At 41.4% G+C, this 27924-nt stretch overlaps 1 protein-coding gene across 2 annotated transcripts in view; it reads left to right on the forward strand.

The window, feature by feature from the left end:
- Nucleotides 1-27924, forward strand: part of LOC132826896 (protein WWC2-like) — a 242194-nt gene that overhangs the window by 109988 nt on the left and 104282 nt on the right. For both annotated transcript variants that reach the window (XM_060843176.1, XM_060843185.1), the window contains exon 2: nucleotides 6875-6984. In XM_060843176.1, the coding sequence (XP_060699159.1) occupies nucleotides 6875-6984 (110 nt within the window). The remainder of the gene's footprint in view (nucleotides 1-6874; nucleotides 6985-27924) is intronic.

Raw genomic sequence — 27924 nt, forward strand, 5'->3', positions numbered from 1 at the left:
GGTCATCACTAATAAGACATTATCTAACTGCCGCCCCTTGACATTTAATGGTGTTACCATCACTGAAACCCTCCATTATGAACATCCTAGGGGTTACTATTGACTAGAAACTCAACTGCACTCATTAAACAAACACAGCAGGCTACAAGAGCTGGGAATACTGCGGTGAGTAACTCACTTCCTAACTTCTCAAAGTGTGTCCATAATCTACAAGGTACAACTCAGGAGTGTAATGGAATGCTACCCAGTTGCCTGGATGGATGCAGCTCCAACAACACTCAAAAAGCTTGGCACCACCCAGGACAAAGCAGCCCACTTGATTGGCACCATCCACGAGCATTCACTCCCTCCATCACTGACGCTCAGTAGCAGCAGTGTGTACTAGCCACAAGATGCATTGCAGAAACTCACCCATGATCCTCAGATGGCATCTTCCAAACCTATGACCATTCCATCTAGAAGGACAAGAGCAGTAGATATACCAGTGACCAGTCACCAACAGTGACAAGTTCCCCGCCAAGCCACTCACCATCCTGACTTGGAAATACATCGTTGTTCCTTCACCATCTCTGGGTCAAATCTTCCCTCCCTAATATCATTGTGGGTCAACCCATTGCAGGGGACTGCAGTGGTTCAAAAAGTAAGCTCTCCACTCCTTCTCATAGGCAACTGGGAATGACAATAAATGCTGGCCCAGTATGCAAATTCATATCCCCACAAATGAATTTTTTTGTCATTTAAGTCTGGACGTAATTATTAGATCAATTGATTTATGTGAAAATGATGAAAATATGTTAATTTTGAAGTATTATACATAATGTACAACTAAAAGGTATCAAATGAGATGGAAATATTAAAATCCACTCTTCGTTGCTTACTTTCCAACCTCCTAAGTTTCTCCCAAACATGAGGGTTGACTATACACTGAATTTACAATATCAGCCGCTGCTTTCGGTAGTTATCACTACAAAATGTGAAAAGCATTAGTAATTCATATTAAATTAATGTGGCAGAGTTTATTAAAGGAATCAATTATACAAATATCCTTTCAACCATAAATTAATTTAATACCTGTTAATTTGATATCTTCAGTATCCGATGCAAAGCTTTTGTCAAATTCATTCTGAGTCAATCTGACTGTGGCATCATGTTAAGGATGCTTGGCTGGACCAGATTTGACATTTCTGTTTTCAGAATCATTCTCCCACAAAAAAAATCTTCCTCTTCACCTATTGAATTGTTTGAATAAGCTACTGCATCCTATAATTTGTTCATGAAACCACAGAAAACATCTAACGGGGGGCAGTACATATATTTCCGCTCTGGAAAGATTTTTCTGTCAGCTGTCCTCCTATTCCATTTGGAGTGATCATTGTGGGCGGCACGGTGGCACAGTGAGTCTGCCTCACAGCGCCAGAGACCCGTGTTCAATTCCCACCTCAGACAACTGACAGTGTGGAGTTTGTACATTCTCCCCGTGTCGGCGTGGGTTTCCTCCGGGTGCTCCGGTTTCCTCCCACAGTCCAAAGATGTGTGGGTCAGGTGAATTGGCCATGCTAAATTGCCCGTAGTGTTAGGTAAGGGGTAAATGTAGGGGTATGGGTGGGTTGTGCTTCGGTGGGTCGGTGTGGACTTGTTGGGCCGAAGGGCCTGTTTCCACACTGTAAGTAATCTAATCTAATAAGTCTTGAATGGCATGCGAAGCAAACATCCTAATTTAGAGATATTAGATCCTGGGAATAAGGACTAGGGCACTGACCTCTTGATCTGTTTGGTTATAGCGGATCTGGATACATCCCACATTAATCAGATTGATTCTTTAAATAGATCACAAACACATCTTTTCCACATGTTATCCATCTGTAACTTCAACCCTTCTCATTCATCCAACTATTGTCCTGGACATGTCCTGTGGGGAATCTGATGTTATCATGATTTTACATTTGAAAATTACCCTAAAGCTTTAATTGAGTTCTGTCAGCATGAACCTTGTCTTCTCATGTCCTCTTACCATTGGAACTGTTTTTGAATCAACAGTTCAGCAGCAGGCATTTCAAAATTCATTTGTGCTTTATCACTGTTGTCAATCTGACTGAATGAGTTTTTGCTATTTGCTCCAACATAATGATGAATCACTAGAATGTGGTAAGCTTAGCATCAGGGTCTCTTGGCAGTCTCTGAGCAATCTTGATCTTTTGCCTTAACAGCAGATATTTGGAGAAGCTAGCTTTGATCGGAGGTAGTCAGCATGACTTTATCAAAGGGAGATCCACAAATTTGATTACATTTTTTCAGGAGATGTAGAAGGGGGTGGGGCAGTTGATGTAGTTTAGTAAAGCCTTTGACAAGGCCCCACATTAGACACTGATAAAGAAGGTAAAAGCAAATGGGATCCAGAGTTATTTTGGTAAGTTGGGTCCAAAATTGGCTTAGTGTTGTGAGTCAAAGTGTGGTGGTAGAAGGTTGTTTGTATGGGAGTTGTGTAGGTTGATGTTCCCTGATGTTCTACAGTGATCAGTACTACACCCCTCGTTGTTTGTGACATATGTAAACGATATAGAAGAAAATTTTGGGGGTGGAAGGTAAGTAAGTTTGCAGATGATGCAAAGATTGGGTGACTGGCAAAGGAAGGCTTTAGGTTACAGGATGATATAAATGGATTTTTCAGATGGACTGATTAGTGGCCAATGGAATTTAGCTTTAATAAGTGTAAAATAATGTGCTTTTGAAGAAGTAACAAAGCAAGGGAGTACTCAGTGACAGGCTGGAAGCTCAGAGGAACAGGGGGATCTTTGGTTTCTTGTCCACAGGTGGCAGGGCAGGTTAATAGGGTAGCTAAGAAGGTATACAGGTCACTTATCTTTATCAGTTAAAGCATCAATTATGAGCGGAAGATTAGGTTAGAGAGGTATAAAACTTTGGTTAGGCCACACCTGGAGTACTGTGTACATTTCTGGTCATCACACTGCAGGAAGAATTTGATTGCCCTGGAGGGGATGCAGAGGAGATTCACCAGGATATTGCGTGGAATGAAGCATTTTACCCATGCAGAGAGACTGGATAAACTTCGGTTATTTTCTTTAGAGCAGAGAAGACTGAGCGGCGACTTTATTGAGGTGTATAAGATTGTGAGGGGCATGGACAGGATGGATAGAAAACAGCAGATCCCCCTAGCATAACAAGGGGGCATAATTTTAGTGTGAAAAGCAAGAGGTTAAGAGGGCATTTGAGGGAGATTGTTTTCCCTCAGAGGATGTTGGGAATCTAGAATGCAGTGCCTGGGAGGGTAGTAAAGGCAGGAAACCACCTTTTTGAATATTTTCTTAAGGACAATCAGCACAGAAACATGACAGTTATTTAGCAGGAATTTAAATAGCTTTGTTTCATCTCAAATTGCTATTCACTATTAACTCTGACTCTAACCCATCATTCCTGACAGCAGGTGACATTCACTCCTGAATTCAAATGCTCCCATCCTTTCAGAGTGGATTGAGCCAGAGTGACAGAGGAAGGGCCCACATGACCTGTATTGAATGCCAAGCCTGATTTTCCTAATTTCTGAAATCTCAATTGTATATGAGAGCCACAAGATGAAACATGGCATTTTGTACAAAGTCTGGATTAGTGGTGCTGGAAGAACACAGCAGTTCAGGCAGCATCCAAGGAGCAGCGAAATCAACATTTCAGGCAAAGGCCCTTCATCAGGAATAAGCAATATTCCTGATGAAAGGCTTTTACTCGAAACGTCGATTTCGCTGCTCCTTGGATGCTGCCTGAACTGCTGTGCTCTTCCAGCACCACTAATCCAGAATCTGGTTTCCAGCATCTGCAGTCATTATTTTTACCTCACCATTTTATACAAACTGACTGGTTAGACTATCTTATATATTGCCAATTTATAATGCTAATTGGAAGTGATGTGTTACTGCAGTGACATAATATTTGCTATTTCACAGTTTCTTGGAAGTTGTGGATTATTTGCTGATTCCATGTCATAGATCATTTCGTTCTTATATAAAAGGGTAACTACATTTTAATTCTGTTTAAAATTATATTGGGGTGCACTCAAATTCTCTGACAGCCAAAGCTATTTTACAAATGGCTAATCTGCCACTAATATGTTTTCTTGGACAGTAATGCTTAGTAAATATTTATTACAGCCATTAACTTATAGTTTAATTTATACAGTAAAAGAGAACTACAACAGAATGAAAATCCACAAGGTTTATGAACATGTAAGGGCATATCATTTATAGCCTTACAAAACTAATGCCTGTGATGGCTGATGATCATTGCAGGAGATTGTTTCTTCCAGATATTGCTGTTGAAGGTGGCAGCTTAAGTTAAAAAGTACCATTCAGTTTTGCGCTGAGGTGGTCTGTTGTTTTCAGCGGATGTAAGAGCAAAAGCAAATACCAAAGTTCTGCTCTTAATTGACTAAATTAGAGTTCTCTCTTTTTCGCTTTACTCCCTGTTCTCTGGTATTAATATCCGGGCATTCATCATTGAGATTTTATCAGGAGCAGCAAAGCAAAGGAAGCCAGGTTCCTTTTCCAGTGCGCATACTGTTCTCTCAGCTGCAAGGTGTTGTATAGAAAAAAGGTGCAAGAAAATGCAACTAACTTGACAGAAATGCAATGTCACACTTAAATAGTTGATGTGAGAGTCAGCACATTGAGGAATTTGCACCATATTACAGGATTGCACATTTAGTGTGCAATCTTCCTGTTAACGGATTAACAGAAAATTGGGTTAAATGCTGATTATGATTAAACAGACTGTTGTTAAATCCAGAGAGGAATGGGACAGGCTGTTTCAAAGCTCCAGGCTTCAGGTCTTTGATGATGGGAGAAACATCAGTACATTTTAATTTGTTCAACACTTGTGCAGTGCTCATATGGTGGGCTCCCTGAAAACCTCTCACACCCCTGGATGGTTACAAGAGTCTGACTGGTCACCTCCTTTCCTTTCTGCCACTTTATTTCCTCTGTTCTATAAATACTACAGTGGTCAGTATTCCTCTCATATTCCTTCTGTGAGAAACAAAGCTCACTGACTGCAATAATTTCAGTCCGAGACAAGACCTGAATCAGTAATGCCCTTTATTTCACACTTGCAAGTGGGTGTGATGTCCACAAGGCAGGGACAAAACACACTGAATTCAACAAATACTCAATATTTATATAATTTGGTTCCCACATTTTTTTTTCTTATTTCATTGTTTCCCCCCCATTTACATCCTCCACTTCCCTAAGACCGGTACCCATTACTCCTGTTTATCTCGTGTCTTATCCGATCTTGTCCGTGAAATAAATGCTTATTCCTGTTCTCAAGGCCATTAGCCCTCATCCTACTGTGGGCACATCCTTGCCTAACCATTATCTACTCCTTCCATCTGTGCCGCCCCTCTCAGCATCTTATCATTAAGACTCGTTTAATTGGGGTTTATTCCTGTGTTTCTAAAAGTGGGAAACAGATGTTTATACCTACTGTTTATACAGGCATATTGAGTTTAACTGTCTGCCTTCACAGCATCTTACCACTATGCCTGTATTTCTACATTGTCTAACAGTCCCATTTCTTTCTTGCATACATTTTTAGCTAATACAAAAAAAATTATGCATTTCCTCCACACCGAAGTGAGTTCATTCACCTTGTATCAGAAATTATAATTGAGAATTGCAGAAGTAACATTAATTTACCATATTCCACACTTCTTAAGCCCAAATTATCTATTCCTGTTGATTAATTCTCCTCCGTACATTTCTACTTGATTTTATTTCAACTTAATCTGTCCCAGTATCTTAAAACTATGCAACTACTTATCTCGCTCAGAATTCTTACTTTGATTATGAGCCTTTTAAAATCCAAGCCTGGCAGCACCAATCTTATTTCCTGATTTGCCTCCTCTCTTTCTTCGTAGAAACAGAGAAAACAGGTGCAGGAGTAGTCTGTTCGGCCCTTCGAGCCTGCATCACCATTCAATATGATTATGGCTGATCATGCAATTACAATATCCCATTCCTGCTGCCTTCTCTCCAGATCTCTTGATCCCTTTAGCCACAAGGGTTATGTCCAGCTCCCTCTTGAATACATCTAGAGAAATAGTCTTCACAACTTCCTGTGGAAGAGAATTCACAACCCTCTGAGTGAAGAAATTCTTTCTCATTTCAGTTCTGAATGGCTTACCCCTTATTTTTATAATTTGGAGATGTTGGTGTTGGACTGAGGCATACAAAGTTAAAAATCACGCAACACCAGGTTATAGTCTAAAGGTTTAATTGGAAGCACTAACTTTCGGAGCGCTGCTCCTTCATCAGGTGGTTGTGGACACCTGGTGTTGTGCAATTTTTAACCCTTGTTCTTAGGCTGTGACCCCTAATTCTGGACTTCCCAACAGCAGAAACATTCTTCCCGCATTTAGTCTGGTCAGTCCCATAAGGGTTTTGTATGTTTCCATGAGATGCCCCTTATTCTTCTAAATTCCAGTGAGTACAAACCCATTTGATCCAAGTTGACAGTTGATATCAGTCCTGCCATCCTGGGAATCAGTCTGGTGAACCATTGCTGGATTCCCTCAGTAGCAAGAATGTCCTGCCACAGATTAGGAGACCAAAACTGCACACAATTCTTTCCAGCCCTGGTGATATCTTAGAAAATAGCTGTGGATATTCATCTCCATTTCTCAATGCAATCACTATGGTGATTGCCCAAAGATTGGTTCTGAGAAATGGCTGTTTAGAGAACTGAACTGAGAGAATGGAGATGAACAGTAGTGTTGTGAATGACTTGAGGAACCTCAGTCTTACAGCCAAGACATTTGATGGTCTCTGCGAAAAAGACAAACTAACCATTTCTTTTGTGTTTGTTCCAGATTTACCAAGCCCCTGACATTTGCGGATTGTGTGGGAGATGAGCTCCCTTTAGGTTGGGAGGATGCGTATGATCCTCAGATTGGCATCTTCTACATTGACCACATCAACAGTAAGTGTCTTCTACATGACTGAGGTTGTAATTGTCATGGCCCTCGCTCAATGAATTGTTTGACTGTCTAAGTTAGGGGATGATAGTGAATACCTTTATCTAGGATGAGTACTGCTTTGCAATCATGTAATGTAAGAAATAGATTAACTCACCGGAGAAACACTGCCAGACTGTTGGGATAAAGGATTTGTTAAACAATCTATGCCTGAAACACTAACCCATCTTTTCTCTAACCAAATGTTGTATAGGTAATAGTTTTCATTTTGGGCTTACATGTTTGCAGAATTTAGAAATTTTTCTAACTCTACGACATTCTTGCACTTTTTTTAACAAATGAATACATTTGGAACCTTAAATCCTCTTTGTCCATTCATTCTCTAGGGCCTGGAGGCTTCCCAATTCTTCCTTAACTAATTCTGCCAGATTTGTTGTCAGTTCAAGCCATTTTGAATATTAGAAATTGTTTATTAGTCCAGAAACTCATCCAAGTCAGTTGAGTGCTGTTCATGCTAATTTTTCCTGTTTACTTGTTCCCATTGTTTTGACCCAATTAAAAATTGAGAATTTTAGTCTTGAGACAGACTTGGGGTAAATATATTGCATTGCATTGGGCCATTTTTCCATTCTATTTCTATAAAAGTTGGGTGATTCATCCATTCGATACTTCACCCAATATCTATCTGGTGCCTGTTGAGAGTTAGAGGAAACCGAGCAGTTGATGTCTGATGGCCATGTTATCTACCAGTCTATTGATACAAAGAATTGAAAGTGTATTGGAGACATGCACTGCACCTTCAAAGTTTTAAACTCATTACTCCTTTGGATTTGGTTGTACCAGAGCTGGCCCATCCCAACTCTATACTGTAATCAGCTGAGTCCTGTTAGAGTAAGGCTGCTTGACCGCGGCGTTAACAAGTTTACATTTTACTTTGTATATTTAGTTGAAATCAATAAAATCCTTTTAGCTTTGTGCCATCTTCTTCAAACTTTATGGATTGAAATACAGTGAGGGAGTAATTTGAAGTGTTTGCATTATCAGAAAGGGATCTTGCTCCTGTCAGCATAAGCTTGTTATGTTATTTGCAAAATGTGGCATTTTTAAAGTATGAAGGAAACTGAGTTTAATTGGATCAGGGAGTCTAGTTTCCAGACATCTGATGCAGATTTGAAGTTTTCCAGTCTGTCACGTTGTGGAGCATCAACGTTGAACTAATGATTCTCCTGTTTAGTTCTGTAAAGAGCTAAAGTTGTGATCTTTGTACTGAAAATGGATGCACTCTTCGATCTTTATCGATCTAGTATTGGAGATGACAGACCAGGAGGATACCTGCTTTGATTCCAAGTCTCTGATGATTAACTATTCTACTGTGCTCTGGTAAAGATGATATAGTTGCCATCAACCCACGCCCCAACAGAAACATCTGTTGCAGATCACTATCTGATGATACTTAAGAAAAGTGCATGCATGTTGATAGTAGGGAAGATCAGGGCTTGGCTCAATTGTTTGAGTCCCCAATTCTAACACCAGCGTCTATTGTTGATCCTACTCAGAAGCTGTCATAGTTCATGAATGAATAGTAACCCCTATGTAGGTATGAGAGAGCATCTAGTATGCATGAAATTATATTCAGCAAGGTGCCAATGTGCTCAGGATAGAAGGATAGAAGACAATAGGGGCAGATACAAAGAAATATACTCAGAATTAGGAATTGATGAACTGAATGGCCAACTTTCGCTCCTATGTCTTGTGTTCTTATTGTTAAGTTGTGGGGATAAGACAGAAGAGTTGAATTGAGGATTAGATCAGCCACGATCTTATTGAATAATGGAGTGGAATTGATGGGGATAGAGATTGGAACCAGATGGATCTTATTGACTGTGAGATTGGGATTGTTATCCTGGGCCAATCAGGGAGCCCTGGGTGACAGATATAAGAAAGAGATTGGACGGCACGGTGGCGCAGTGGTTAGCACTACTGCCTCACAGCGCCAGAGACCTGGGCTCAATTCCCATATCAGGCGACTCTCTGTGTGGAGTTTGCACATTCTCCCCGTATCTACGTGGGTTTCCTCCCACAATCTAAAAAAAATGTGCAGGTTAGGTAAATTGGCCATGCTAAATTGCCCGTAGTGTTAGGTGAAGGGGTGAATGTAGTGGAATGGGTGGGGTTGCGCTTCGGCAGGTTGGTGTGGACTTGTTGGGCCAAAGGGCCTGTTTCCACACTAAGTAATCTAATCTCTCATTTGGGGGCCAATCTGTTCTTGTCTGGTTGTAGTGCCCAATACGTCTGAACTCTGCAATGGACACAGAGAACTTTCTCTTCCCATTGTCCTCACTCTCCTCCTGTCTGAAAGATTGCCCCCAATCCTCCAGATGCTCAGCATTCAGCACATTGCCAGGTCAGAGCCCCAATTGGACAGAGCACGCCAGGCCAGGATAATGTGGCACCCTGTGCCTCTGTCAGGGGTTTGCACTATGGTACACCTTGCCCCCAGTAACCAGCCTTATAAGACACCTGGACTCTAAAACGCAGAAGGTACATGAGAGTGTTCCAGGATAGGGCAATCATTACAAAGCTCCATTCTTACAATTTTAAAAAAAAAAAAAAAAAAGAAAAAAAATAAGAAAGAGATTGGACGGCACGGTGGCGCAGTGGTTAGCACTGCTGCCTCACAGCACCAGGGTCCCAGGTTCGATTCCAGCTGTCGGGCAACTGTCTGTGTGGAGTTTGCATATTCTCCCCGTGTCTGCGTGGGTTTCCACCGGGTGCTCCGGTTTCCTCCCACTGTCACAAAGATGTGCAGGTTAGGTGAATTGGCTATGCTAAATTGCCCATAGTGTTAGGTACATTAGTCAGAGGGAGGTGGGTTTGGGTGGGTTGCAGGTTGGTGTGGACTGATTAGATTAGATTAGATTACTTACAGTGTGGAAACAGGCCCTTCGGCCCAACAAGTCCACACCGACCGGCCGAAGCGCAACCCACCCATTCCCCACTGGTAGGGCCAAAGAGCCTGTTTCCACACTGTAGGGAATCTAATCTAATCTAAACTAATAGTTGTTCAGGAACTCACAAAACTAACATCAGTAAATGCTGGTAAAAAGGAAATTAATGGAATCAAAGAATGACTAATCACCAGAACTTGATGGTTTCCATCTGAGATGTTAAAGTAAGTTGTGCAGCACAATGTCTCGGGGATCTGGGGTGGAGGGTGCTGCACACAGCAGTTCCCTGCAACCGCAGATTGTGGTGATTCACGGACTCACAGCCCAACTGCTTGTTCTGTGGTGCTGTGGAATTGTGGACCATGTATATATTGGGTGTGGGCACTTGCAAACCCTTTTTGATTTCCTTAAAAACTTTCTTCTCTGTTTTTGGTTGCACTTCAGTCCCACGCTCCTGATCTTCGGGCACCAGGTACGGAGGAGGGAGGGCAGATCTGAAGGCCTCCTCGTGGGTCAGCTCCTGGGTCTGACCAAACTGGCCATAAACAGGTCCAGGCAGTGGGCCGTGGTGGGGGTCGTTAGGGCCGACTGCCTGCCCCTCTTCTGCGGTTACGTTAGAGCCCGGGTGTCTCTGGAAAAGGAGCACACGGTGTCCACCGACACCTGGAGTTGTTCAGGGAGAGGTGGGCGCCGCAGAGAGTGGAGTGATTATTTTCCCCTCCAACTCTATTTTGATTTAATCCCTGCCCTCCCATTTACTGTTTGATCACACAGTATTGCCCTTTGATGTAAAGGGCACTGGTTGTCACTGGCCACTCGGGTGTTTCCTTTCTTCCTGGTGGTGGAAAGTTGAATAAAGATTCGTGCACCTTGTGTCTCTCACTGTGTCTCACACCTGCACACAAGCAACATGGGTGCTGAGGAGAAAAATAAGCACTACCGCAGTTAGGCGATAGTGTGGGAGAAAGAGAAAAAAAGAAAAAAAAGACAGGAGTGTCAGATATCCTGAAAACAAAGAAAAAAAAATAAGGAGATTCAGGTCCAGGCAATGGGCTGTGGAGGGGGTCGTTAGGCCCAACTGCCTGCCCCTCTTCCATGGTTACGTAAGAGCCCAGGTGTCCTTGGAGAAGGAGCACACGGTGTCCACCAACACGCAGGAGTTGTTCAGGGAGAGGTGGGCACCACAGGTAGTGGAGTACATTATTTCCCCCTCCAACTCTATTTTGATTTAGTCCCTGCCCTCCCCTTCACTGTTTGATCACGCAGCATTGCCCTTTGATGTGAAGGGCACTGATAGTCACTGAACACTTGGGAGTTTCTTTTCTTCCTGGTAGTGGAAATTGAATACAAATTTATGCACCTTGTATCTTGCACTGTGTCTCACACTGAAAAAAGAAAAAAAACAGGAGATTCAGAATCTCCTCACTTTAGCAACTGACTCTGAGCTAGCTGGCCACAGCCAGTGTATTGTGCACAGGTAAATAAAGGGTGACTTGGTGACTGGATACCTCCCTCTATGCAGTTATTTTAACGGGACAAATGGACCTCATGGTCTTATGGAAATATTATTGCCAATAGTGTAAATGGTGAAGTATATCTTCAACACAAAGTATAGCATTGTATTATTATGTGTGACCCAATCAGATTGGAATAGAAGCTATTTTAAAACTAATACCCACACAATGGTAACACAGTGGCTGAACCTTTAAGTGTTCATCTGAAAATCTACAAAAGCTTGTGATTAATTCAAAAGGTTCTCTTGTACATGTTTAATCTCTCTCAATATATTTACTCATCCTTAAATTCCCTTTCTTTGTTCTAGCCTCCACCATTTTTAGAGTTTCCCTTTCCCATTCTCTGCTATGTTTCAGCATTTTCCCCATATTTTTCTCACTTGTTTCCCCTTCAGCTGCATTCTTTAAGCATTACCCTGATCACCAAGTGTCATTAAACCTTCCTGTTGACTAGAATGCTTTCTTAACAGTGAAAGCTTCTTCAGATCCCGATGCCTCACTCCAGTAATTCATTCCTCACAGAAACATTTTGCCATTTGTGATTGGGGTAGAAATATGTACAGCAGTAATTTTGAAAATGTTATAGTTATTTGCCAGTGTTTATGAGGTATGTGAGGTACAGCAGGCCCTGTCAGGTTGTCTTTATTATCGCTGCAGTGTCCAGAAAAGCAATAATGATTATTGTTTAAAAAGGGACCACTTGTGTGCTGCATTAAATTGGGATGATCAACACTAAGCTCTGCTAAACATTGTTGTTTCCTGTCATTGCCTTGCTTAATATATAATTTTCATTTGCCATGTTTTTTTTGTCAGGTTCATATACTTCATCCCATGTGGAACACCCCAAGTAATTAACAAACACTTTTGCTAAAGTTATAAATATTTTTACCTAGCAGATTTAAGATGTTTGAGAATGCTGCACATCTAAAGTGAAAAATAAGCTTTTTTTTAGTTTCTTATAGATGAAGATGTATTTTAAGATAAATGAGCTCAAATCCAACTGTGATTATTCAGTTTAACAGCACACTTTCTCTGGTCTCAATATGAGAAACTGATTTGAATGTATTTCATTATCTGCCGATCAGTTTGAACATCTGTTTCATTGAAAGTAGAGTAGCACTCTTGATACACTGCCAGGGTTACTATTATCAGTGTGGGTGGGCTGAGGATTCCATCTCTGTGTGTCTCTGTTCACCTGCAGTCTGACTTGAGTTTCGCAGGCAGCTTATGAACAGAGGCACTTACACTAGCATCACAATGACAGGCACAAGAAGCTCAAGGTCACAACATTTAATCACTCCATTATAAGTCTTACCTTTTCTTCCTACAATGGGCTGTATCTTTATTTTCTTTTTAAAACATTTTTGGGGTTATCATGGTACCTGAGTGGGAGAATGGAACCGATTTTCCAACTTTGTCATTGAATCCCCTCAGGTCAAGGTTTACTCAAGTTAAAGGGGTAGCTGCAAAGTAAAGTGAGTGGTCGTCGATCTGTGCATCAATTTGCCTCAATATCCAACTCTCCTATTATTGCTAATTGAATGCTACATAGGGGAGGGTTTATGCAACAGCTCATGCCTAATAGAAACTGCATTGAGAATATTCAAGGCAATGTGGCAATTGTAGTCAAGAAAGAGATCATTTTCAATTTTGTCATCCAGGCTAGAATTAAGTTCAAGTCTCAATAGTGAAAGGGCTGTGTGTAAGGTACTCCACATATATAACCATTTTCAAGTGAGTTTCTTTAATATTATTACCAGGAATGGAGTTGAGGAACCTAAAGATAAAGTACTATCCTTTTTGGTTCTAATGTAGAATGGGAGTTATTTTCATTGCTATAATAAGTATCATTGAATAGATTGCTCTGCGTCGTTCACACATTTTCAGTTCATTCACAAAATATTGACGTCACTATCATTAATGCCTGTCCCTGACTGCTAGATTCTGTGTGGATTATGATTTATAGAGTCATAGACATGCGCAGCATAAAAACAATCCCTTCGGTCCAACTTGTCCATGTTGACCAGATGTCCTAAACTGATCTAATCACATTTGCCAGCATTTAGCCCTTATCCCTCTAAACCCTTGCTACTCATAGACCCATCCAAATGTCTTGTAACTTTTATAAATGGAACATCCTTCACCACTTCCTCTGGCAGCTTATTCCACACATGCACCACCCTCTGCATAACACAGTTGAACATTATGTCCCCTTTTTCAATCTTTCCTCTCTCACCTTAAAATTAAGCCCTCTAGTTTTGGACTTCCCTGTTCTGGGAAAAGTAACTTGGCTATTTATCCTATTCATGTCCCTCATGATTTTATAAACCTCAACAAGGTCACCCTTCAGCCTCTGACACTCACTGGTCAGAAGTCCCCAGTGCAAAAGCAACTCTCAGCCACCATAATCTTCTACCTTGAAGCCAATTTTAAGACCATAAGACTTAGGAGTGGAAGTAAGGCCATTCGACCCATCGAGTCCACTCCGCCATTTAATCATGGCTGATGGGCATTTCAATTCCACTTCCCAGCATTCTCCCCGTAGCCCTTAATTCCTCGAGACATCAAGAATCTATCAATCTCTGCCTTGAAGACGTTTAGCGTCCCAGCCTCCACTGCACTCTGCGGCAATGAATTCCACAGGCCCACCATTCTCTGGCTGAAGAAATGTCTCCGCATTTCTGTTCTGAATTTACCCCCTCTAATTCTAAGGCTGTGTCCACGGGTCCTAGTCTCCTCGCCTAACGGAAACAATTTCCTAGCGTCCACCCTTTCCAAGCCATGTATTATCTTGTAAGTTTCTATTAAGTCTCCCCTCAATCTTCTAAACTCCAATGAATACAATCCCAGGATCCTCAGCCGTTCCTCATATGTTAGACCAACCATTCCAGGGATCATCTGTGTGAATCACCACCGGACAAGTTACAGTGCCTGTATCTCCTTCCTGAGGTGTGGGGACCAAAACTGGACACAGTACAATTTTATATCCAATTGACTAGCTCCCCCGATCCGAAATGATCGAATGTTGCCAACCAATCTACCATGCAGAACCTTGTTGAATGCCTTGCTGAAGTCCATACAGACAATGTCTACTGCTCTGCCTTCATTAATCTTCTTTGTCACTTCAAACAACTCAATCAAGTTATTGAGACCATGTTTTTCCACACACAAAGCCACATTGTCTCTCCGCAATCAGTCCTTGTTTTTCCATATGCTTGGGGGAGGCAATGGCCTAATGGTATTATTGCTGGATGTTAACCCAGAGAACCAGACAATGTTCTGGGGACCCAGTTTCAAATCCTACCATGGTATTTGGTATAATTTGAATTCAATAAAAACCTGGAAATAAGCGTGTAACTATGACCATGAATCCATTGTTGATTGTCAGGTAAAAACTTAACTGATTCTCTAATGCCCTTGAGGGAAGCAAACTGCCGTCCTTACTTGACTCTGGTCTACATGTGGCCCCAGATCCACAGCAATGTGGTCGGCTCTTAACTGCCCTCTGTGCAATTAGGGATGGGCAAGAAATGCTGGCCTAGCCAGTCACGCTCTCATCCCATGATGAAATAAACAGACAAAAAGAAATCCTGTCCCTCAGAATCCCATCCAACCACTGACGTCAGGCTCATCGGTCTATAGTTTCCTGGCTTTTCCTTACCACCTTTCTGAAATAATGTCTCCGCATTAGCCACCCTCCAGTTGTCAGGCACCTCACTTGCAGCTATCAATGGTACAAATATCTCAACAATCACTTCCCTAGCTTCCCACAGAGTTGTGGGATATAGCTGATCAGGTCCTGGGGATTTAGCTGCCTTTATGTCATAGAATCGTAGAGATGTACAGCACAGAAACAAACCCTTCAGTCCAACTCGTCCATGCAGACCAGATATCCTAAACTAATCTCGTCCCATTTACCAGCACTTGGCCCATATCTCTCTAAATCCTTTCTATTCATGTACCCATCCAGATGCCTCTTAAATGCTGTAACTGTACCAGCCTCCACTACTTCCTTTGGCAGCGCATTCCATACATGCACCATCTTCTGTGTGAAAACGTTGCTCCTTAGGTCCCCAATAATTTTTTCCTTTCTCACCCTAAACCTATGCCGTCTCGTTCTGGACTCACCCATCCCAGGGCAAAGACTTTGTCTATTTATTCTATCCATGCCCCTCATGATTTTATAAACCTCTATATGAGGTCACTCCTCAGCCTCCGACGCTGCAGGGAAAACAGCCCCAGCCTATTCAGCCTCTCCTTATAGCTCAAATCCTCCAATCCTGGCAACATCCTTTGTAAATCTTTTCTGAACCCTTTCAAGTTTCACAACATCCTTCTGATAGGAGAGAGAGAGAGAGAGAGAGAGAAACCAGTAATGCACACAATGTTCCAAAAGTGACCTAACCAATGTCCTGTACAGCCACAACATGACCTCCCAACTCCTGTACTCGTATGGGTCTTAAGATGTCCAGCACCTCCTCTTCTGTAATATGGACTCTTTTAAAGGCATCACTGTTTATTTCCCCAAGTTCCCTGGTTTCCATGTCCTTCACCAGACTAAATACTGACGTGAAATATTCGTTTAGTATCTCACCCATCTTCAGTGGTTCCATACATGGATCTTTAAGCGGCCTGGTTATTTTTCTTCCCTTAATATTTCCAATGCAGTTGATGTCACTTATAAGCCAGACTTGGTAAAGGTGGTGGATTTCCTTCTGTAAAATAGATTGGTGGAATTGATTGAAACTTTACAATAATCCAGCAACTTCATGGTTGCCATTGTTAATACTAACTTTTTCATTCAATTGACAGAAATTAAATTTCCCAGCTGCTGTTGTGGGATTTGAACACGTATCTCCAGGGGACAAATCCACTAATGTAGTCACTATTGCTCGTGGAACCCTCGCTGTCCATGTGGAAGTTTCATAATAAGAGAGAGACAAGTAAAATGAATAATAATGCCTCAAATGTGCTTTTATAGCATTTCAACCAAGTAATTGTGTGACAGTGTTTTTACTACTGTGACGATGCTCCTCCTTGAACAAGGTTACACTGTCTTTGGCTTTGATTTCAGGCAGGTTGTAAAAGCAGCAATTCTGAAAAGTCTGGGTTTAACTACATGAGAATGCTTTCAAGTTTTTTTAAAAATACTTGTACAATGAAAGGGGAGTGGCCAGTTCTCCCAGCTCAGCTTTTTCTCTGATTTGGTTTGGTTTTAGCAGTCTGGCTGTTCACAGAAAGCAGTTAGTTGTGAAGCTGCTGGACCCAAAGGAGCAGGTCCATGTTGATCCTCCCTCTTTCTGCCATCTCTCCTGTAAGAACCTGTAATTGATCTAACCTTTTTTTGCCAAGGCATGTTTATGGGGATTGTTGCAGGAATTTGAAACAGAATCATTAAATTGGGGTAATCTGTTGGGTTATTGGCTAGTTTAAGTTATTTTATATTCTGTCCTCTTTTGCGTTTCATTCGTTAATCTTACAAATAAGTTCTGTTTAGTTTAAAATTAAGTGGGTTGACCAGCTGCATCCCTCTTGGAATATCCACTTTAAACCTGCTTAAACCAACTAGCAAAGTAAGGCTACTTTCTTGAAATATTTTGAAGTGGTCTTTCCTGGTCCATAACACTAGACTTATTTAATATATCCACACAAATAAATGAAATCAGATTTCAAACTGATCATAGAATCCCTACAGTGTGAAAGCAGGCCATTTGGCTCATCAAGTCCACACTAATTTTCTTAAGAACATGCCACCCCTCCCCCCTTCCCTCACTCCATCCCTGTATTTCCTATGGCAAATCCACCTAGTCTGCACATCCCCAGACATTACAGGCAATTTAGCACAGCCAATCTACCTAAACTGCATATCTTTGGACTGTGGGAGGAAACCAGGGCATCCAGAGGAAACCCACGCAGACAATGTCTGTGCAAATTCCACGCAGACAATCACCTGAGGATGTAATCAAACCCGGGTCCCTGGTGCTGTGAGGCAGCAGTGCTAACTGCAGATTTATCATGCTTTACTATCATTGTGAACAATTGTATAATACTTTTCATTGATTACCTTGATTTTTCTCCAAAATTAGTACAAGTGACACATGTAAGGCTCAAACACATGATTGTGCTACTTAAAATGACTATAAAATTTCATGTATGCATCATTTAAGCGTGCTTGAAATCCAAATGACAACACGCGAATAAGATTCATGAAATTCCCCTAAAGTAAACAATTGACATAAAAGGATTTTTGTTCATTGTGTTTCATTGGGAAACCAGAGTACACTATATCACAAGGTGTGCGGTTAGTTTGCATTGTAAAAGGTTATTGTAGACAACTTCTCTGTTTGAGGTGTTCTTTTTCACTGAGTCGGCCTTCCTGTTTTGACAGGCTGAAAAGTTCACTAGGTGGAGTTTGAAGCATTGTTCCCTTGATTCTGCCTGGTTGAATCACCAAGAGTTGTACTGCCTTTGAGAAGGTTCAAAGACAGGTCAAGTGTAACATACCAGATGCCTACACAATAAAGGATGTTTTAATCCACCTGAAAGGAATTCGGATCATAGTGCAAGTTATTGAGCCTCTTCGATGTTTTGCAGAAGTTTTGCAGCCTTAGAGGTTTTTTTTCCCCTTTTGTTTACATTTTGAGTAGATTTCCCCCTTGTTCTTCATTCCATCATAACTCCCTTCCCCCCCCCACCCCCAGTTCCCACTCCACACTGTCTTCCCCACCACCCCCCAGGCTGCCAGCTCAATTAGGTCTCAAGTATTTTCTTGACATTGATTTGATGAATGGTCTTTCAGTGCAAAGTTCAAACCTTAGAATTGGAGTCACTAGACTGCTTTCACCTCAAAGGCATTAACCTTCTGGAGCTTTTATAAGGGCTTTGAGAGTAAAATTACCATGTGTTGTGGTTCTGAACCACAATGACTAAGATGGGCCCAAATTCTACCCTTATCTTATGCTGGCCAAGGTGGCTGATCATCGTTGCCTTCAGTGTCCATGTTGGAAGAGATGGGTAAGAAGCGACTGTACTCCTCTTTGACTTCCAGTGAGTTTTGTTTATATGTATGAGGGTACCCTGAGAATGCATGAGCTGTAATGACCTCCATCACTAAATATCTTGCTGAACCAGTACTGAATAAGATATTGATGCCCTATGAGATACCAGAATGAAACATATTGCCCTTTAACGTCTTTCTAGAGTACTTCAATGGGGTCCATGCAGCACAGTAGGGCAGACAGATGAATGCTAACATTTGACTCTGGTGCTGGTGTTGACCAATTTACTAAAGATTATATCAAACACTGGTGGAAAAGATACTTGATCATTGTTGTTTAAACCATCCCTTGGCATTGAATAGTTATACCCCTCAACTCTTAATCTTCAAATGCACAGATATATACATTGTCAGCGAGTTTTGAGAAGATTTGTAGCTCAGGTTGAGGTTCTGGATGTAAGTTTGATCACTGAGCGGGAAGGTTCGTTTCCAGATGTTTCACCACCATACAAGGTAACATCATCAGTGAGCCTCTGGTGAAGCAACCAAATTGGTGACCTGCTTTCTATTTATGTGTTTAGGTTTCCTTAGGTTGGTAATGTCATTTCCTGTAGTGATGGCATTTCCTGTGGTGATGTCATTTCTGTTCTTTTTCACAGTGGGTGGTAAATGGGGTCCAAATCGATGTGTTTGTTAATAAAGTTCCGGTTAGAATGCCATGCTTCACTAACACAAGTGCTTCGCTGGAGCCTCACCAATTATTTACCTAGTTTGGTGATAAAACATCTGAAAATGAACTTCCAGCTCAGCAAGCAAACTTATATCCATACAAATTGTAAATGAGAACATGAACCTAAGGGCCAGGGTTTAAATCATGCCAGTGGAATTTAAATTCAATTAATAAATTCAGTGAATTAATTTAAAAAAACTGGAATTGTAAGCCAATTTAAGTAATGGCGCTATAACACAATCATTGATTGTTGTCAAAATCTAACTGGTTCATTAATGTCCTTTGGGGAAGGAAATCTGCCACCTTTACCTAGTCTGATCTATATATGACTCCAGTCGGTGACTTTCAACTGTTCTCAGAAGTGGCCTGGCCAGCCACTCAGTTCAAGGGCAATTAAGTGTCATGCTAGTGACTTCCTGACCACCGTGAAAGGATAAAAAAAGATTAAAATTCATGTCTGGCATTTTGTCAGAATATAATAGATTCTATGGCTCTATTTTGAAGAAGAGCAATGAAGTTCTTCAAGCAGCCAGAACAATATCCAACTCTCAACCTATGCCAAAATAGTTAATATTGTAATTCATTGAATTACTGTTCATAGAACTTTGCTGTGCACAAATCAATTGCCAGATTACAACATTTGCTATTAATAATATTAAATCAGATCTCTGATGCCTTTAGAGAGCTTGATGTCCTGAAAGATACAGAAAGATTTAAATACTTTTTAAATACAGTTTATAAACATCTAAAAAGGGTATTTCCCTGCTGGAAATTTTCCTTTGTTTTATGCTAATTTCTCAGATGGCGAAATGGAATGAATTCACACATTGAAAGCTTAGTTACATTGAAAGAAAATTTACTCAGTTCATTTGGATGAAGTTTCTCCTGATCCAGGACTGAGATTGATAAATGGTGTACAGGGTTACAGTGATGGAACAAATAAAAGGCATTGAAATGTTTGATCAGTCACAATTGTATTAAATGGCAGAGCAGGCTTGATGGGCTGAATGGCTTACTCCTGTTCCTAGGTTCCATGGTGTTGGAAAAGCAGGGAAATGTTAAGAGAGATGATGTGGAGCTGAAGGTGGAAAGCATCAGTGGAACCTGTCGGCAGGCCTTTGGATGGTATCACTGAGGAGCAAATCGTAGGTGACAATCTGGAGAGTGGCCAAGTGTAGATGTTGAGAAACTCCAGAAATAATGATGCAAAATGTAAAGAATAAGCATTGGAGGAAATTCTCTGACTATGACTTGTTATATGAGATTTGGACTAGGTGAAAGGAGAATGGTGTGATTAACCATATCAAAGGCTTCATGAAGGATGAGTTGGGAGAATGTAATAAATGCATTATCTTGATGACCATGCGTAATGCTGTAAGAAAATGATGGCATCTGTGTCAAAACGCATCTGCTAAGTGAAATATGTCAGTCTTCAGAAAGAAATTAAAAATCACAAAACACCAGCTTCTAGTCCAAAAGGTTTATTTGGAAGTACAAGCTTAGACTATAACCTGATGTTGCGTGATTTTTAACTTTGACCACCCCAGTCCAACACCAGCACCTCCACTTCAGAAAGAAGAATACTAATGAAATAAAGAAAGCAAATCAATTCTCACTGCTATTTTCTGGCTTCCAAAAAATGCTAGGGATCATAAGTACAGTGAAATCTCGATCAGTCAAACTTTGATGACACAAATTTCCATTTGTGTCAAAGGTATTAACTGTCTGCCAGAGCAGTGCCTGTGATTGGCTGAAATGCCACAGTCGTCAGTCTAGTTTAGCCAAACTCTTGTTCAGCACCGGCAAAACGAAACCCCAAATTCTTTGCGAAGGAGATGTTTCTATGGAACATGCAAGCCAACTTCTTCCTCAGGTTGTGGGGGAGGGGGGGGGGTGGTGTCTTCATTCCACCATGTTGACCAATTAGAGTGGACTACTTAGTTGTGTGTGTGTGTGTGTGTGTGTGTGTGTGTGCGCAAGTGTGCACAAGTATGAAATGCTGAACAAGCCAGAGTTTCACACTGAGATTACTCTGTACAGATTTGATTTGCAAAGCATTATACTTTCACTGAACAAATGGAGTAATGGTTTTTTGTACTGTTTTCATGGACTCAATAGTAACATGTCAGAAAGACAACGTCTGTGGGCATTTTGGATTACATAATGTTGCATTTGTGACGAACATTGTGCTGCTGTAGCTATCATGACACACTCCCTCACCAAATCTCCAGACGGCTCCCTGATTTGACTCACTGCTAACCAATAAAACAATTAGTCTTTAATCCACTACAGGATGTACTTGTCTCATACTGTGCCCTTTAACAGAAATTTTGATCTTATTGCCTGAAAAAGTAAAGGCGATATGGTGCCAGGAAAATGTGGAATGCTACATTGCTTGTATAGCAAATGGATCCTCCAACATAAAATAAGTGGGGCCATCAAGGGCAACTTCCAGTAAGCTCCAAAATAATTTTTTCAGTGTTTAACTGGATCTTTTAAGTTAAGACTGTTGCCATAAGTTGAACTTGTTTTACAGTAACTTTGGATGGTCGTTTCTTAATGTTATTTTGTTACCATTAGAGACTTTGTAGGTCATGGCCTGTATTAGGAGCGCTGCAACCAAGACTTGTCACGATGAAGCGAGTTTTGTGTTTGTGAAATAGGACTCACCACAAACAAAACAGCACTTGAAAACTAATCCCCCTGTAAGATTATTGAGAGTGAAGTTATTTGTTTCCGTTCTTGCAACTGAGCCAAAATGCCTGTGGCCAGGCTGGTTATTCTTCATAAATCCCTGAGAATGTATCACTTAAATATTTATAATCGCAATATAATTTGAACTCCGAGTGTTTCTAAGGGACACCTTAAAACCAAACACAACCCAAACTACCTCAGGCTCAAAATGTATCCAAATGCAGTCGGATGGAGTCAGCACCAGGTAAACAAGAGCTAAATTCAAAGAGTCTGATAAACCAAATGATCATATCTGATGTCGAAATGCTGAACCCATTGACTCCACCTGTGCCTATGGCACAACCAATGCACAAAGCTCACAAAAATGACATACCTTGCAATCCAACCTGACATTGTTTCCACCTTACAAGGCAACGGAAACAATGTAAGGATTGCAAAGACTTCTCCAGAACGTTATGACGCACTTAGTCGCTGCAATAAACACAATGAGCATCTATTAATACTTAGTGTCTCATCTAAAAGAAGTAAAAATTATAGAGTTTCTGTGCTGCTTCAAACAATGCTCTTTCCTTAATGGAATATTAACAGTCAAGGATTTTTTTTAAGAGAGGAAAGAGTGTCTCAGTTCATCTGGGGACTGGGCAATAGATGAGTCCCAACCAGACTGTCTTTCAGCTGTGATTTGATCATTAGCTGAGGCACATTGCGATCACATTGAAAAATCTTGTCAGACGTTGACTAAGCCATTGACTTGACTGGTTTAGACAATAGACAATACATGCAGGATTAGGCCATTCTGCCCTTCAAGTCAGCACCACCATTCATTATGATCATGGCTGATCATCCTCAATCAGTATCCTGTTCTTGCCTTTTCCCCATAACCCTTGATTCCACTATCATTAAGAGCTCTATCCAACTCTTTCCTAAAGGTATCCAGAGATTTGGCCTCCACAGCCTTCTGGGGCAGAGCATTCCACACACCCACCACTCTCTGGGTGAAGAAGTTTCTCCTCAACTCTGTTCTGTTTGTGAACATTTAACCTTGGTCCACATAGTCCGTTATCCGGAGAGCTGTAGATGTTGGAGTTGCACATTGGGAGTATGCAGGGTCTCCAAAACAGCTGACTCCGCGGTCATTGCTGAGAAATTGAGTGTGCAGATGGGCAATTCCCTCATATCTGGAACTCTTCAAAAGAGTTTGTTGAAGTAGGAGAGGTTTGAGGGTTTCAATGCACTTATGCTTACTAACTACCCAGGAAACCCACTCTAACTCCAGGGTATCTTATAAATTGACCTTCTAAAGTAACACTGACCAATCACCCCTACCCACAACTACATACCTCCTGATTCATGAAATCTCCTGACTTAACCTGTAATCTCTCCTTCTACCCCGACTCCAACCACTGCTGGAGCCAAACGTTCCTCCTCCCCACCTGCAACCAGCTCAATCTCGCCATAACCAACTATCTCTTGCCAACATGAGCTGACCCCTTCCCCAACCTGGCACTCATCCATTTAGCTCATTCCTTACCCACCTGGCACTCTGCCCCACCCTACCCTCACTTCCCTTACATGCATTTGTTTTCTCAGTCACTGTTAAAGTACTTTTAGACTGTAACTCCTGACATGCAGTAGCAAGCGTTGCTTAAAAAAAATGTGAGTCTTGGCCTGAAATGCTACTCCTGTGCCGAGTGACTTTCTCCCTGATTATCTCCAATGGGTGCATTTGGGTCTAAGTCTTGACCAGGAATCTTGCCAGCAAATAAGTGGGCAATTTTAGAGGTCATATCTGTTCCAATGGTAATTGGAATATCTGGGTCATTGCGGTTCATCCAGCTCATAATGTTGGATAGGCAATTGTGAAAGAACGTCAGCAGCCCAGAGGTTGAGTGAAGGGATAGAGAGGGAAGGTGGAGTATCACTGGCTAAGAATATGCTTTGAGATATAAACTCAACAGGTAGGATTAACATGTAGAGGTATTGGTGGAGAGTTCATTAGATGGAATCATTTGGGCTGCAAGGGAAGCATAAGAACAGGAATAGGCCATTCAGCATATCAAGACTGCTCCACCATTTAATCTGATCATGGTTGACCAAGTACTTCAATGCCTTTTACCTACATTATCCCCATAACCTTTTACATCATTTATAATCAGAAATATAATTGTCTGCTATTTTAAATATAATCAAAGAATATTCCTATGGAATCCAAAGATTCCCCACACTCTTGACTGTGAAAGGTAACCCTCAGTTTCTCTGACGTTTCAGAAGGAGTTCTACATTTATGATTGGGGTTTTGGCCCTCTTTTCCCCATCCCAGTGATTCTGTAGGGACACTGTAGGCATCCGTACAACATTCCATGGCTGCGATCAGGGCTCATTCCTGATGAAGGGCTTTTGTCTGAAACATCGATTTTCCTGCTCCTCAGATGCTGCCTGACTTGCTGTGCTTTTCTAGCACCACTTTAATCTTGACTCTGATCTCCAGCATCTGCAGTACCCACTTCTGCCTGCGATCAATGAATGCTATGCGAACGTGGGATGCTTCAAGTCAGTCTGGTTGACACCTGTGAGAAATGGCGTCATGATCTGTGACTGAATGTTTTACAATACGACATCTGATTGCCGGCAAGCTCTCTTGTGCACAACTGGGTATCCGAGCTGAACTGTCAATTTCCCCCACTGTGAGATCACTGTCTGTGTGCTATAATGTTGATGGCAGTATTAAGCTGTGTGTTGTGAGCAAGATTTATATGTTATCTGGCAGCCAACAAAAAATATCTCTCTCATCCCTGAAAGGAAGGGGTGATGCTGCTGTCTCCCTGGCTGCCATGAATTATAAATCTTGCCATGATCTTTATCAGGAGAGATGGTTATTCACTCACCATAAAGGGAATTCTGCAGCAATCTTGGCTTCTTTTGGGCACATGTGCTGTGGATTGTATCAAGAGAAAACTGTCCAGCTCGCACAATAAATTCTTGTTTGTTTTCAATCAGAGCCTCTGCAATTTAAGTCTAAGAGGGGGTCATTGAGAAACATTTATTTATTCTAATTCAGTAGCTCTCCATACCGCTCCCCCACCCCCACCCCAACAGGGCTCAATTCAACAAGAACCAGCTTTCCATGAGTACCTGAGTAAATTTGTGTTATGTCTGCTTGAGCCTGGACAGGGAGTAAGAAGGAGTATTATTTCATTGTGTGTGTGTGTGTGTGTGTGTGTGTCAGAGTTTAATCCTGCCCTGCCCACCCACTCCCTTGCACATGCACTTCCACCAGATGTCACTGGGTCAACGGATGCAAAACAGGAAGCCTTGGCTGATTTTTCATTCCTTCTCTCCCCCTGTCTCTCTTTCTTTCCCTCCCTCTGTTGGGGACCATGGTTACTTGCTGGAAAGTGAAAGAGAGATTTTGCTTTTATGCAGCAATCTCATTCTCGTGTTTCCTGAACTGCTTTTTCATGCAACTGAATAACCCCAAACATCCACCATCAATGTTCAATAGCAGCGGTAAGTACTATCTGCAAGGTGCACTGCAGAAGTTCACCATGGCCCTTTCCGCAGAGCATTCCAAACACACATGACCACTACCATCTAGGACAAGAGCAGCAAATGAATAGGGAGCACCACCAGCTCTATGTTCCTCTCCCACCCACTCACCATCCTGTCTTGGAAATATAACCCTGCTCCTTCACTGGTACTGGTTCAAAATCCTCGAATTCCCACCCTAATAGGTATATTTTGGGTGTATTTACACCAAATGGACCGTAGCAGTTCAGGAAGGCAGCACCACCTTCTCAAGGGCAGCTAGAATGGGTAAAAGAACTAGCCAGCAATGACCACATCCCTGAATATATATTAAAAAATTACTTCTGAAGTCAATCTGCACACAGCAAGATCCCACAAACACCATCATTGACTTTGCCATTACTGGTGTTCTTTGAATAATTAGTTGATGAGTTAATACTCATTCTTGCTCTTCTTTGAATGTGCCACGAGATTGGGCCTATATCATAATCATTTCAGGAAAACTAGTGAAAACTAATTTCATGGAATAATGCAACATTCTTACAGAGTTTAACAGGGTAGATGCAGGGAGAATTCTTCCCAGGTCTAAGGAGCTAGGGACATGGACACAAACCCAGAATATGAGATTAGCCATGTCAGATTAAGATGAAGAGGATTTTCTTCATTCAGAAGATGGTAAATCTTTGGTATTATTGGATGCAAAGCTCAACCACTGATTATATTAAAGAGCGAGATTGATAGATTTCTAGATATTAAGGGTATCAGATATCAACTATATTAAAGGGATATGGGGAGAGTTTGGGAAAATGTGTTCAGGAAGGAGCTCAGCATGATCTATTTGATGGGTGGTCATGAATCAATGAGTGAAATGACCTGTGTTCCTATTTCCAATGGTCCTATGAGATCCTGCACATACTCTTGAAACCACCAGGAACTCAGTGCAACATTTGATCCAAAAATACCTCCGATAGTGTCAGCCTAGGTCTGAGCTCACATCCTGGGCATGGTGAATTTACAAGCTGTGGTCTTCTGGACCAGTGACTACAGCAGTATCAGTTCAGCTAACTTGATTCTGATGCATGACTCCCTTGCTAATGTGGATTAATTAACTGTACACAGATAGGAGAATGAGCCATGGACCAACTAACTCAGTATGGCTTGGTTTCAGAGCAGGTAGTTATCTTCAGGCCAAGTTGGACTGGAAACAGTGAAATGGATATAGGGGAGGAGGTGGTGAGGCTTTTTCTTGCTTAGGAGTATGTTTTCTATAATCTTGTCAAATTTCCAGGACCCTCAGCATTACTTCTGTATTCTTCTCTCCAGCTTGTTTGCAATCCTTATGTATCCATGAATGAAAAGACACCAAATAGACACATAACAGCATAAAATGTTCTGTGTTTTTTTGCCAAAGGGTAAAGAGGTGTTGTATGTCAAATACTTGCAAAGCATTTATGCAGCTTGTGTCATCATCTGTGTTGAGTGATGTATGTATTGTTCTCAACTATGGAAGCTTTGTGCAATTAGGCAGAAAGCAATAGAAGGCTGAAATAATATTTATTTAAGCCTCTTACTGTTCTGCTTCCTGAGCTCAACATAGAAAGATACATTTCCTTTAATCCCTGTGGATAAAGATATGTAAGACTTGGTAATAGAGTGTGGCACTAAGCATGATATGGCTACTAAGTCACTTACTGAACCTAGCTGTATATTCTTGCACTGGAGAGACTGCAGTTTTTGGCTGGGTCACTAGATGGTGCTGGAAGAGCACTCAGTAGTGGCGTCTAGCTACTGGATGTTGGATCCAGAATTTGCCTTCCATAAAATTTAGCTGTAAAACTAAGAGCGAGGTTATCACCACTCACTCATTTATATGCAGTCCAGGCAGCAACTTCTGGTGACTGCACATGCACAATTCAACCGGGAGATCCAAAAGCTGTGATTTGAGAAACACCACTGATCCCAAAATCTGTAGAGAATGAGCATTTCACTATTTGGGTTTCCCATTATTTTGAATAGTGTGAAGTTCCTCTACTAGCATTGTAGATATGGACCAAACTTGCCAAAGTTAGGTCCTGCCTATTCTGGTCTGGCAGAGTGGTAAGCCTTATAACTATCAATAACCTCTGTGTCACTGAAAATATAGATTTTATAAGAGAGTCTCATTCCCTAGCCATTTATTATTGTTGGATTTTTTTTATATATTTGTCTCTTTAATGACAGTGATCTTGAATTGCTGGTCATGATACAGCACTGCTCATTAACAATTTTCCAATTTGTTTGGTTCAGAAGATACAGAGTTGCTTGCCCTGTTCAACCAACTCTCCGGCCTGCAGTAGGTCTGCCCTTTTTGAATGATCAGTGCACAGACAGTTTGTTGCAAAAGGCAGAGTAAGTCTATGGACATTTATGAATCAGAGTAGGAACCTGCTGCTCAATGTTAAACCCTGCCTGTTATCAGTGTTCCATCAGCTATTGACATTGGCAGGATTAAGATAGACCAACCTGTTTAACTCTACTAATAAGGAATCTTTGGAAAT

Source organism: Hemiscyllium ocellatum, chromosome 2 (assembly GCF_020745735.1).
Source record: "Hemiscyllium ocellatum isolate sHemOce1 chromosome 2, sHemOce1.pat.X.cur, whole genome shotgun sequence".
Taxonomy (NCBI): Eukaryota; Metazoa; Chordata; class Chondrichthyes; order Orectolobiformes; family Hemiscylliidae; genus Hemiscyllium; species Hemiscyllium ocellatum.